The sequence below is a fragment of the Zalophus californianus genome, chromosome 2 (genome assembly GCF_009762305.2).
Source record: "Zalophus californianus isolate mZalCal1 chromosome 2, mZalCal1.pri.v2, whole genome shotgun sequence".
NCBI classification, from domain to species: Eukaryota; Metazoa; Chordata; class Mammalia; order Carnivora; family Otariidae; genus Zalophus; species Zalophus californianus.
The window spans coordinates 116238362-116251737 of NC_045596.1; the positions used below are offsets into that span (position 1 = coordinate 116238362).

At 39.0% G+C, this 13376-nt stretch overlaps 1 protein-coding gene across 3 annotated transcripts in view; it reads left to right on the top strand.

Annotated features, from left to right (window-relative positions):
- Positions 1–1192: 1192 nt before the first annotated feature.
- The window catches only part of NAA15 (N-alpha-acetyltransferase 15, NatA auxiliary subunit), an 80351-nt gene continuing 68167 nt past the window's right edge, over positions 1193–13376 (top strand). For 2 of the 3 annotated variants that reach the window (XM_027597863.2, XM_027597864.2), the window contains exon 1: positions 1193–1551. In XM_027597863.2, the coding sequence (XP_027453664.1) occupies positions 1498–1551 (54 nt within the window). In that variant the 5' untranslated portion in view covers positions 1193–1497. The remainder of the gene's footprint in view (positions 1552–13376) is intronic. The other variant, XM_027597866.2, reaches the window with a different exon arrangement.

Genomic DNA, 13376 nt, shown 5'->3' on the forward strand with positions numbered 1-13376 from the left:
GAACAGTAAAAGATCTGGGTAAATACATTTAAAAGAGCAAAGTTAATGCACATATAATACAATGATTCATGATGCAAAGAATGCTATGGATGGAATTTAGCATCTGGAGAGAGATCATCAAAAATAATCAGGTGTAAAAATGGCTCACACGAGGGAAAAACTGGAGATCATCAATGGAACGCCAGCTTTAAAATAGTTTTACTGTTAACTAAAAAAAAAATTTTTTTTAAGTAGGCTCCTGCCTAAATTGGGGCTCAAACTCACCACTCTGATATCAAGAGTCACATGCTCTACTGACTGAGCCAGGCAGGCGCCCCTTTACTGTCAACTGCTCATGAAATTACTTATACATATACACATATGTGGAAAAGGTCCTCTTCGGGATCTAGTTTGATATTGCCTACTGCAGCAGTTCTCTAGTATCCTTGCCCGATACTCCGGTGTTTAAGATTTGAGGATTTCTGGTGATGGGGAGTTCAACACTCACAATATTAAGCACTAGCTTTTACCCAGCTCCAGGGGAGTCAAAGTCCCTTAACTCTACTCCAAGATGACTCAAACAGTCGTGAACCCTTCATTGTATGGACTCAACAATGAAATAAAACACATTTTAACTTTCAGATGCTCCTTTGGCAGTGCAAATACGGCACTTAGGATCTGGCTCTTTCCAGGCTCACCTTAAGTAATAAACTAAATCACCGATACTCCAGCCAGCCCATTTAACTGGTCAAACTCTTTCACGGTTTTCAGACTCCGTTAAGCCTCTCCTTTCCGTATTGGTTTACAAGTCCCGCCTGGGGTGAAGCCTTCATTTCCCTTACGCCTCTGCTGCTTAATTAGGCACTTCACGATCAAACGCAGAACTTCTTGAACACCTGCACTTTAGGACTTCAGGCTCTAAGTATGATCATACAGGCTGGGAGAATCTACCCAATGAATCAAAGGCCACTTTGGCAGCAAAGAGCTGAAAGGCTATTTCTGAGTTGGCGACAGCCGGAACAGCACTTAGCGACTCCCCCCTAGCTCTCCCCTTGGGCCTCCAAGACGCTCCGCTACCGAGGGATGGGCGGGGCCTGCCGCGACCCTCGCGGCCTCCGCCCACCCGCGGGCCTCCTGGTTTCCCAGCAAGCTCTAGGACAGAGGAGGTGGGGAAAGGAGGTCATCGCGCCTGCGTGCTTGGAGGTGTGACCCGGGTGGGAAAGCTCTCCGCGTCCGCCATTTTGGCTGCCTCTGTCGGTCTGTTCAGTTACCACGTGAACCGCCGACGGAGACCCGTGAGGGGGGAGGCGGCGGCAGCGTTAAGTGAGAAAGGAAAAAAGACAACGAGGGGAAGGGGGTGTCGGGGTTGGGCGACGCGGTGACACTCGAGGCGTGGTGGCGGCGGTGGATCGGGGCAATCAAGGCTGAAGCAGCCAGGGGACGGCGGCGGCGGCGGCGGTCGGACAAACAGACTGACCGAGCCGGGCGGTGGCGGGAGCAGCGGGAGGAGCCGGAACGATGCCGGCCGTGAGCCTCCCGCCCAAGGAGAACGCTCTTTTCAAGCGGATCTTGGTAAGTGTGAGACTCTGGACAAGCAGTGGGGAGGATTTAGCCGGTACACGGGCCTGTCACCCCTAACCTCGGCCCGGCGGGCACCGGGCCACCTCCGCCAGGAACCCCGCCTTCGTACTCCTAGTCAAGCAGAATGCACCCCCTCGTCCCCTCCCTATGGTTCCCACATCACCCCGCGCGCCCCGGGCCACGGGCTTCCTCCTCCTGTCTCCACGCTTCGGAGGCCGTGGTTCCGGAGTAGGCCCCGTTTTCCTAGCTTCTGAACTGCGGGTTTTCATCCGCCCCGAGTGGAGAGGACAGGCCCGGCTTTTTAGCAGGGAAGCTGGCAACACGGGCAGGAGTCGCGGCCGGGGTGGTGCGGGAACACTGCCGGCAGGTCGGGGTGGCACCCTTGGAAGGAACAGGTGGTGCGGATGCGGTACAGCTCATTCATTGCCCAAGCGCGGCTCTCTCTCCATCGTCCGTCCCTCCCTCTTCCTCTCTTGATATTCACCTGTCCCCGCCCGGCCCGGGGTCACGGAATGACCTGGAAGGAGGGAAGGAATGGGTTCGGAAGAGGAAAGGAAGCTTACTAAACGACTATCTCCTTGTAGTTAGTTTCATACTCGAGTCTGCAGATTCTCGGCCTCTCTTATTCCCTCGTTTCTGGATGGAGTAGGGAAAGGACATTTATTTCTTAGTTTCCGAGCGGGAAACAGCCCCACCCCATACCCTACTCGGGAGGTGGGGCCCACTGCGAGGGGGCGGTCCGGTTGGAAGTGAAAAGTTTATAGAGTTTCTGGTTGAGACGTTCTAGACACGGATTTTCTCAGAGACTGAAGCGTATGAACTCTGATGCAAAAATTTAGCAGCAAAGACAACTTAAGAACTTTTGAGATGGATCTTATTGACGCTAGCTCAAGCTCACTTATTTCCTACATTTCAAACGTGTGCAGTTTCCTTTTTTTTTTTAAATACTATAAAATGTAGTGATGTTTGGAGGGACGGTTTACGTGGTAAAATACATCTTGTGGCCTTGGCGCTGTAATTAATACATCATGGCACATTTTTGTTTTGGCATTTAGTGTGTGGGTTGCCTCTTTATCCAGACATTTCTTTATGAAAGAATTAACTGCTTGCCAAACTTAAAACTTAAAATTCGGAGTGTATGCATGAAAGTGTTAGCTGTTTTCCCTTACAATTTTAATTTGCTTCACTTATTTGAAAAGTAGAACAATTTTGGGGATCCAGTCTTCTAGAAATAGGAACGAGTAATCCACGTTGAACTAACTTTGATTTTACAAAGATATCCATATGCCTTACAGATTTAGTCAAGTTATGTTGAAAAACTTACCGGAAAGTCACATCCAATACCACGTAACTCTTTTCCTTTGAAATCCTTGTTGCTGTTTTGTTTTAAGAATAACGAGTATAGATGGGACTATCACGTGGGGTTTTTTTTAAATAGAAGATTTATTTGCTTTTAAATCTTTTATTTATTTATTTTAAAAGATTTTATTTATCTGACAGAGCACGCGCACAATCAGGGAGTGGGAGGCAGAGGGAGAGGGAGAAGCAGGTTCCCGCTGAGCAGGGACCCGGGTGCGAGGCTGGATCCCAGGACCCCGGGATCATGACCTGAGCTGAAGGCAGGTGCCCAACCGACTGAGCCACCCAGGCACTCCTACTTTTAAATCTTTTAAAAGACTAACTGGTGTGTAAAGTTCAACTGAAACATAGTTTTAGAACAAAAATGTGTCTTAAATCTTACTCCTTAACTTTTTTTGAAAAAAATTCAAGTAGAAAAGTTGATAGAAGAATACAAGGAGTACTCATAACCCTTTACCTTAATTTAGTATGTAACATTTTGCCAGATTTGCTTTCTCTCTCTTCCCATACACATAAGAGTAAGTTGCAGACATAATATTTCATCCATAAATGCACCAGCAAGCATTTCCTGAGAAGAAGGATATTGTCCTGTATAGCTATAATACTGTTAACAGTCATTCCCTAATACTGTGGAATATCCAGTTCATATTCAAATTATCCCAGTTGTTAGGGTCGCAGTTTTTAAAAAATCAAACTTTTTATTTTGAGATAACTGTAGATTCCCATGTAGTTTTAAGGAATAATACAGAGATCCCTTGTACCCTTTACCCAGTTTCCCAGGGCTAACAACTTGCAAAACTGTAGTTCAATATCATAACATTGATACACTTTATCAATCTTATTCATATTTCTCCAGTTTATTTGCACTAATTTGTGTGTGTATTTAGTTCTGTGCAGTGTTATCGCAATTGTAATTACGTAACCCCCACTACAGTCAGTGTGCAGAATGGTTCCATCAGCACAAGGATCCTTCTGTTGCCCTTTTAGAACCACACCCGCCCACCTGCTTTCCATCTCCTCTACCCCCAAACTCTGGCAGCCACTACTGTTCTGTTTTCTATTTCTATAATTTTGTCATTTCATGAATGTTTACTGGAAAGAATCATACAGCATATAACTTTTTAGGATTGTCTTGTTTTAATGCAGTATAATTTCCTTGAGATTCATCCAAGTTGTTGGGTATCAATACTAGTTTCTTTTTTATTGTTGAGTGGAATTCTGTGATAGGGATGTACCACAGTTTAACCATTCATAGACTAACATTTTTTGATTAATCATTTTACACATTTTTTTTCCTGGTTGTGATAGTGGGGCAGAACCTTTACGTTCATTGCTAAAATTGAAGTGCTAAAGGGTTTATTGTGATACGGTATATGCAGAAGAAATGTGAAAATTACTAAAGAGAAGGGGATAGAATGTTCTTGTTGTCCTATTACATTAGCAACGAAGAAAACTGTGCTAACCAAAAGTATAGTTAGTGTTTGCTTTTTAAAAATTCCTTCTGCTTCCTCAGTTTTTATGGTATGTTAGCTCTTTTGATTTAAGCCCCCCAACGAAAAGTTGGGCATACTTTAATGCCTGTAACCAAGTGTTGCTGGGTTGGTAACTGTTAAATCATTCCAGGAGTATCCACTTTTTGAGCTGCTACTTTGTTAGTTGTACCATACTTGTTTGTAGTAAATTCCTTTAGGAAATGAAGTTAGTTTGTATTTTTAAAATATTTGAAACCTCAATTTCAAAGTAATGGAATATGTTTTTGCCTTTATTTTTCAGAGGAAACCCAGAAAGTTTCTGTAGTGGATTTGCCTGGCTTGTTCTAGTTTAGTTGATATCTAAAATTCAGTTTTGGGGGTGCCTGGGTGGCTCAGTCGGTTAAGCGTCTGCCCTTCAGCTCAGGTCATGATCCCAGGGTCCTGGGATCGAGCCCCGCATCTGGCTCCTTGCTTGGCAGGGAGCCTTCTTCTCCCTCTCCCACTCCCACCTGCTTGTGATCCCTCTCTCGCTGTGTCTCTGTGAAATTAAATAAAATCTTTAAAAAAAATAGTAAAATTCAGTTTTGTTGCATATTGGGCCCTTTTTTCATATATTACTTAACTGTTTTCTGATCAAAGAACTGTTTTAAGTTGGTCAAAATGTCTCCAGAATGTTTCTTGTCTATAATTTGTCTAGAGAAAGGGCAGGGGATGAATTTAATGTAACATATATTATGTAGGAGTTTAGTTTAAAGAAGAGTTATGTGTGTTTACCAGAAGTGGGTTTTTTGTGGGATTTTTGTTGTAATTATACACTATTTTAACAATTTGGAAAACTAGGTCATTAGAAAATTGTGCCTTTGCCTACTTTTGATGCTACTTGTTTATTGAAATAGTTTGAGGACATTACCAGATCTTTACACCACTTTTTTAGGATCTAGGTTAAGGTAGGAAAAATGAGTTGCTGGAGTGGAATGAAGTTCACACCTTTTTAGATTTTAGCCCACTTGGACAAGTTGGAGAGCCCCTCATGCACTGCAGTTAAGTAGTGCCAGGGCGGTGACCGCGGCTGCTCCGCCCTGCTTCTCAGGTGGTAATGTGAGCTGTTGGGAGTGCTTAAAATATTTTACACCATTACTCTAGTTTTGGACTTTTGCCTGAATGATTTATGTTGTTAGTTAAAAGTCTAGAGGACAGAATTTCTCTTTCCTAGAAAAGTGGTAAGGGAAGTTAGTATAGCATGGTGATACTGTTTGTGACTTACTGAAAACTTACCATTTGTCCTGCACAATAGAATTTTCTGCAATGAGGGAAATGCCCTGTATCTGCTCTGTCGAATATGATGGTTGTTAGTCACATGTGACTTTTGTACACCTGAAGTATGGCTAGTGCAACTGAGGAACTCAATTTTTAAATTCAGTTTAAATTCAAATAGCCACTTGTGGTGGTATGCGGTTGCCGTTTTGGACAGTGCCCCTTGTGGATCCTTCTTTATTCTTAAAACTTCCCAAGGTGGGGACATTTTTATTAAGGAAACACTGAGATTAAGGTTAACAGCTTAGTTTTAGATTCAAGAATCAGTTTGTTTGTTAGTTCAGGGCATTTATACCATACCTGCCTAGTGTTTAATCTCTTTAGTGGGGTGGGGGGGAGGTTGTAGGGAGAAGGAGTTAGGTAAAGATGTAATAATTGTAGGTGAAGAAGGTGTATTGTGGGTACCTACACATTGTAGGTAATTTATTTCATTTGATTTATTGCATTTGGAAAAAAGTGATCTTTTTATAGTTAATGATACTTAGGTTGGATTTAGTTGCAGATGAAATTAAGATTAGGAATTGTTAAGTAAATTTCCATATGTACATGGAAGGTCTTTTGACTTAAATTTCTATGTGACAATTCTAATTTGCAACTGAATGTGGACAGTAACCTTGAAATTGGTTTTAATATGCTTTTGTCTGCCCTGCATGTGTTCAGAATGTAACAAAGAAAAAATAAATGGAAACAAAGTTTTACCTGTTGTGAAGTCCTTTTTCTTTTTTCTTTTCTTTTTTTAATTTTTATTTATTAGAGAGGGTGGAGCAAGTGAAAACATGAGTAGAGGGAGAGGGGCAGAAGGAGAGGGAGAAGCAGGCTGAACAGGGAGCCAGATGTGGGGCTCAGTGCCAAGACCCTGGGATCAGGACCTGAGCTGAAGGCAAAAGAACTGATTGAGCCACCCAGGTGCCCCTAAAGTCCTTTTCTTTTGTACACTGTAGGTAATCAAATCTTGAAGCTAGAATAAATTTCTTCCTGAAAGTGTACTAGAAAAGGAAATGCAAATTTGCTATGTTGTAAATATACTATATTATAAAATACACAAAATACTTTTTTTTAAAAGTCGGTAAAAATCTTAGGAGAAAAAAACCTTTTGATAATGTGGTGAATTCACTGTTTTGTTTGTTTTCCTTTATACTTCTGCTGTAATTCCTTTCTGGAACGGGGTGTAGTATGAATGAACAAAGATACGTTTTTACTTAAATTGACAAAGCATATGTGTGTGTACATATGTGTGTGTGTATACATATATATATGTATTTTTTTTTTTTTTTGAGAGAATCTTACTTAAGCAGGCTCCACGCCCAGCATGGAGCCAGACACGGCTCGATCTCAAGACCCTGAGATCGTGACTTGAGCTCAAATTGGTGGTCTAACTGCACCACCCAGGTGCCCCCAAAGCATATATTTTTTAAATTGTTTATTGTGTTAGAAACCTGAAATGTTTCAAAAGTGATTCTTTTGGGTTGAGAGTAGGTTAAAGTACTTGTTTGTGCAGATTATTTGGAGAATAGAGTACTTTGGTTTTAAAAAAAAAGAAGATTGACCACAATTTAGTTTTTAATAGGTTACAACATATGTGTTCAGAAAAGCATACAAAACTCTTAACAGGAATTGAATTAAAGTTCGGTTCTGTGGGTATTTTAAAGGCTTACAGTCCTGGGTCATTATTGGGGATAATACAAACTAAGTTATTTGATGATAATAGAATTGCTATCCCAATTATTACTTTGAAGCACTGGTTAAAAGACAGTTACCACAGAGGCAGGAATGGTGCCCTGTATGGCTGGAGGACTGGAGAACTACTGGCCAACCTGCTTTACCTTAAGGGATCTCTTTGTTTAGTGTGCATTATTTCCTTTAATATTTATGCTTCTGACAATGCAGTTCTCACAGAGCATTGATTCAAATATATCTTCTTTGTTCATAAAAGTGGTTTTGAACATAAAAAGCCAGGTTATATAAGGGATCATATGCAAAGGACTGTTCAGAATTTTCTCCCCCATCAGATACCTGCCTGGCACATTTCTTCTCTTAGAATTCTCTTCAGATGTTCTCTAAATGTTGTATAGAGGCCTTCCTTAACCAGAAGTCCTCCTCAGCTCAATCTTATTTTCTTCCTTAATTTATTTCTTTCTATATCACTTTATTACCATATGATATATATGTGCAAGTAATTTATCATGTCTTCTATAATTAAAATGTAGGTTTTATGATGATAGGGCCTTCTTTCTGTTAATTACTATACTCCCATTGGTTAGAATAATGTACCATAATAGACACTGAATGAGTACTTGTTGCATAAAATGAGTGTATAAAGAGTGACAAGAGAGAAAGCTCTTTGGATTATGTTCTTGTATAAAGATTTTTGAAAAAGGGAGTTACTGGGCCTTGGCATTATAGAGTACATTGTTACATGAGGTAATGGTAGGATATCAGGCAGAACCTGTATTACCCGGTAAGACCTTAGAAGTTTCATTTACAAATGAATCATAGTATTAGTTTGTTTACATGGCCTTTCTCCAGTCACAGAAGCATAATAAGAGGAAATTTTATTGTTTCTGTTTTGGTTGTTTTAGCACTGGAGGAAAAAATGGCATCTGGATTAAATGGGGATGTTTGTCGTGAGGAGCCTGCTGAATCAGATAGTAAGGCTCAGTCATCTGTAGTTCATAAAGCTCTACCACTGACTCCAATACAGATTTGGGGGTGAGGACCAGTGCGTATATTATAAAACAGGAAGGGAAAATTTTGTAGATTAGAGTTGCTTTGTGAGTGTTTTACAGAAAATGTAAAGATCAAGTTGAATTTTTGGAATTGGAAAGGTATGCTGGGAAGCTGGTGTGGCAGAGCAAGCCACATAACTAATCATTGAGCCTAGCCAGCCATCAGTATTCACATATAAATACAACTTTGCTGTCTAATTATAGGTAGTAGCCCTACTGAAGAGAGGAAAACTTAAGATTCTTAGTGAAAAATAGTTTTGAAAAGAATGCCATTTGTCAGTGCTGATAGTGAGAAGAGCAAGTGAAGAGGTATAAAAAGAGTGATGGTTCTTAATATAAATATTAGGGTTTGGAGAGGAAGGAATTTTATGCTGTGATTGTATTCTTGACTTTTGGGAATTTCCCTGGAATATCAGCCATATACCTAACATCTAAGCTGTTTTATAATGCATGTTGTACAAACTTGTGTTGAAGTTTTAACTTTTAAAAAACTAGTTTAACTTGTTGCATATGGTTTTTCCCCCTTAGGTAAAATAGGAATTATATTGTTCACTACTAATTTGGAATTAAAATAATTCTTTAAAATGTTAATTTAATAAAGCAATCTTTTTGACTATTTAAAAGTAAAATAAAAATTGCAGTATGGAAATAAATAATGGAGAGGTTAATGTTTTTGTTGCCTGATATGTTCTATTCCATTGAAATTTTCTTTGGTTAGTATAATAGGAACACATTTTCAGTTGAGATAATTTGAAATTTCTGTCAAAGCCTACTGGGGAAATTAAAATCTTACTTCAAGCCAATGTTTTTTTTCTTTTTTCTTTAAGTAAGTCCTAGGCCCAACATGGGGCTTGAACCCACGACCCCAAGATTAAGGGTTGCATGCTCTACCCACTGAGCCAGCCAGGCACCTCTAGCCAGTGATATTTTAAATCTTAAAGATTCCATTTGATTTTATTATGTAGGAGATTACTTAAATATTCCCGTGTGTTATCTGTAAGAGTTCTGTCTCCATATCTTGTATATAAAAGGAGAAATGAAAGTTTGCTTTTGAAAGTATAGACCTAGAAAAAAAAACCCTTAAAGTTGGTTAGTTCCACACATGGTTGTTCCAGTTAAAAAAATTATTTTTCTCCTTATAATAATGGCTTCCAGTTAATATGGTACTCTTTATTTTTCAGAGAGATCTCATTGGAGATTACAAGATCATCTTTGATTATCAGTGCTTTGGAACTGAATCAGAATCTTTAAGAAGAGGGGAAATGAAGTAAACTGGCACTTACTGAGTATATATTTTGAGCCACATTTTATGCTAGGCTTTCCTTACACATTAGTTGATGTAAAACTTGCATCTGTCCTTTAAGGAAATTGTAATAAGTATAGCCCATACTTATTGTTAAGAGTAGATTTCTGATTGCTTTATATACAGTTAGTTGTGTTGTTTCAGGACAAATGGGTTCCTAAAAGTCACTGCACTATGCAAAATCATGCAATAAAAACCACAGGGCTTATGGAAAAAATGGGGTTAGGCACAACACTCAAAAATTTCATTAGAGAGGGGCACCTGGCTCAGTCAGTTAAGCGTCTGCCTTTGGCTCAGGTCATGATCCTGGAGACCAGGATCGAGCCCCACATTGGGCTTCCTGTTCAGCAGGAAGTTCTCTTCTTCTCCCTCTCAAATAAATAAATAAAAGCTTTAAAAATTTTTTTTCATTAGTGAAAAAAGCAAAGGTAAGAACCAAATTAAAATGATAGCATAATTTTTACATATGTTAAATGGTTAACAAATACATAAATACTATAGAATTAATACTGCACTTTATCATGGAAAAGACCAGAAGTTTGTTTGTGGAAGTGAGTGTCAGAGGATTGCAGCTTGTGAATTGTTTTGAAGTAATGGAAGGAAAGTTATCTAAAATCTGAGGGAAAGTCGTAATACCAGATTGGGATGGGCGTGGCTCATAACACAGCCAGAACTGATGTAGCTGGTAGATGTTTGAGGTGTATGTCTGTCCTCTACATGCCTGTGTGGTTTGTTTCAGCTCAGTGCAGTTTTCTTTGTTCACCTAGTACTTCTGGTGGGCAAAATCCCACAGAAACAATCATGAAATTTGAAATTTGGTGTGTTCAAAATACTCCTTAATATGTCAGTGATGTTGGAACAAACATGTGTTTTCCAAACAAGCATTATAGCAGAACTGATTGTATATTACCTAACTTTGTGTTGTAGTGATCACACAGCCTAAGTTTGGGTAACTCTTCTTCACTCTGGCATGTGATTATTTGGATTACTAAGCTAGATCTTCTTGCATTAGGACCTGAGATAGTGTCACATTTTTTGTTTGCCATCTTAGTTGCCACTGCCACTATGAAGACTTAAATTTATTTCAGTGTTTTCCTTGTTAAAGAGAAGCTTTGTTCCAGACTATCAAAAGTTTCAGGCCAATTCACCTTTTTTTTTTTTTTAAGATTTTATTTATTTATTTGACAGAGAGAGAATATAAGCAGGGGTAGCAGCAGTGTGGGGGGGGAAGCAGGCTCCCTGCTGAGCAAGGAGCCCCATGTGGGACCCAGTCCCAGGACCCCGGGATCATGACCTGAGCCCAAGGCAGACGCTTAACTGACTGAGTCACCCAGGTGCTGCTAGGCCAATTCATCTTAAAGATTTTTTGTGGGAAGACAGTATTTTAAAAACAGGATACAAAATAGTACATATTTTTTCAATTTGTGTTTTGAAGCAATTTCAATGTTGAGTGGAGGGAGCCTGGTGTGGAAAGAACAATAGAAAGATTCTGGGATTGAATCTTAGCTCTGTTGTGTTTTACTCCTTACTCTTTTTAAGACTCAGTTTGCAAATCTGAGTAAAAACAGATAAAACGTACTTTTTTGACACGCCTCACTGGTCATGTAAGATATGTATGAAAGTGCCTGGCAAATGGTAAAGCATGTGAATTAGTACTTGTTTTGTTGTAGGTGTAGTCTATTAAGAACTTTAGTTTTTTCATTGATCTCATTTTGTTTTGTTATCCTTATCATGTGTCTTATATTCTGTTTGATATTTTTATTTTGTTTTGTATATTTTTTTTGGTATTTAGGAAGGTTTATATCTAGTCAGTTAAATTTATATTTTTACCTTTGAAAAGTTCCCTTAGTCCTCTTTTTTTTTCTTATTTAGAGTTTTGCTATTTGTTAGCTGTAAATTAAATCCACTGAATCTCATTTATCTATGTGTGAGGCAATGAATGAGCTTATTCTGCTTTACATTTTTTCCTATGTCTCTTTTCCTTTTACATTTTAAAGTTATTTTTACTTGGTTGAGAGTATGTGATTTTATGTACTATTCTTTCACCCTCATCAATACCTTTGTTTTGGATATAGTTCTAAAATTAAATATAGTTTATATTTACAAGCAGACCTCTAGCTGAAGTTTTCCCAATCATCCCTTGGTTGGATGAAGCTCATTGTCCCCTAGAAATTCCTCAGCAGTGCTTATGGAAATCTCTTAAGTTCATACATGGTTAAACTGTTTTTCTATAGCCTTGATATTTGAAGGACAGTTTGGCTGAATGTAAAATCTTTGATGTATATCTTAAGTTTTTTGAAAATATTGCCCTCCTGTTCTCTTGCTTGTACTTTGCTGATACCACCATGATTTTCTTCGTGGATGATTTGGTCTTTCATTTTGGAGCTCTGGGGGCTTTTCCTTTATCTGTAGAATTGAATCATTTTACTAGGATTATGTCTCTGTGTCGACTGTTCTGGATAAATTTTCCCTGGTACATGGTTTCAGGTTGTAGGGTGAAGTTTGTTTTAAATTCAAGAATTACAGTTTATTGGGGTGCCTGGGTGGCTCAGTCGTTAAGCATCTGCCTTCGGCTCTAGTCATGATTTCAGTGTCCTGGGATCGAGCCCTGCATTGGGCTCCCTGCTTGGCGGGAAGCCTGCTTCTCCCTCTCCCTCTCCCCCTGCTTGTGTTCCCTCTCTTGCTGTGTCTCTCTCTGTCAAATAAATAAAATATTTTTTAAAAATTTAAAAATTTAAAAAATATATAAAAAGAATTATAGTTTATTCTCTTCTATTTTATTCTTCGATGATCTTTGCCTGTTGGATTTCCTTTGCCTCTTTTTATCTTTCACTTATCTTTTGATTCTTTTCACCTTTGTTTCTTTTTCACTTACTTGAGAAGTATTCCTATTTTCCTTTGATCATATCTCTTGAAGTTTAGTCTTCATTTCTGAGATGCAGTTGTATTTCTCTTGTTTCTTTAGTTCAGTCTCTAGCTGTTTTATATTTTCCTATTGTTTGTCCATTATTTAAAATTTTGAACATCTGATTTGAGGTATTCTTTTATATCTTCATCTGGTATATAATTTTTTTCCAGTTAAATATTAAGAAATAACTGACATACCTCACTGTAAGTCATACAGCATTATTTAATTATTTTTAATTTGTGATGGAATTGTGTTAAATGTTTCTTTTTTATCGCTAGGCTTTTTGGGTGTGTTTTCATCTGCCACAAGGTTTTTTACTTGTTTTTATTCCATATAAGTAGCTTGGTATAGATGCTGGGTTCTTTTTTCTGTTCAGGTTGTGATGGATTTTACTAGACTAACACTGTGGACAGTTTTATTTTTTATTTATTTTAAAGATTGTTTTTATTAGAGAGAGAAGGACCAGGGGGAGAGGGAGAGGTAGAACCAGACTCCCCGCCGAGCAGGGAGCCTGACGGGGGCTCGATCCCAGGACCCTGGCATCATGACCTGAGCTGAAGGCAGACTCTTAACCAATTGAGCCACTCACACGCCCCTAGACAGTTTTATTTTTAGATTGAAGTGTGGCTTCCTCAACCTCTTAGTTCAAGAGAGAACCCTCTTTTGTTGCTACAGTGAACTGTTTTTATTTTTTTATTTTTATTTTTTTTTAAAGATTTTATTTATTTATTTGA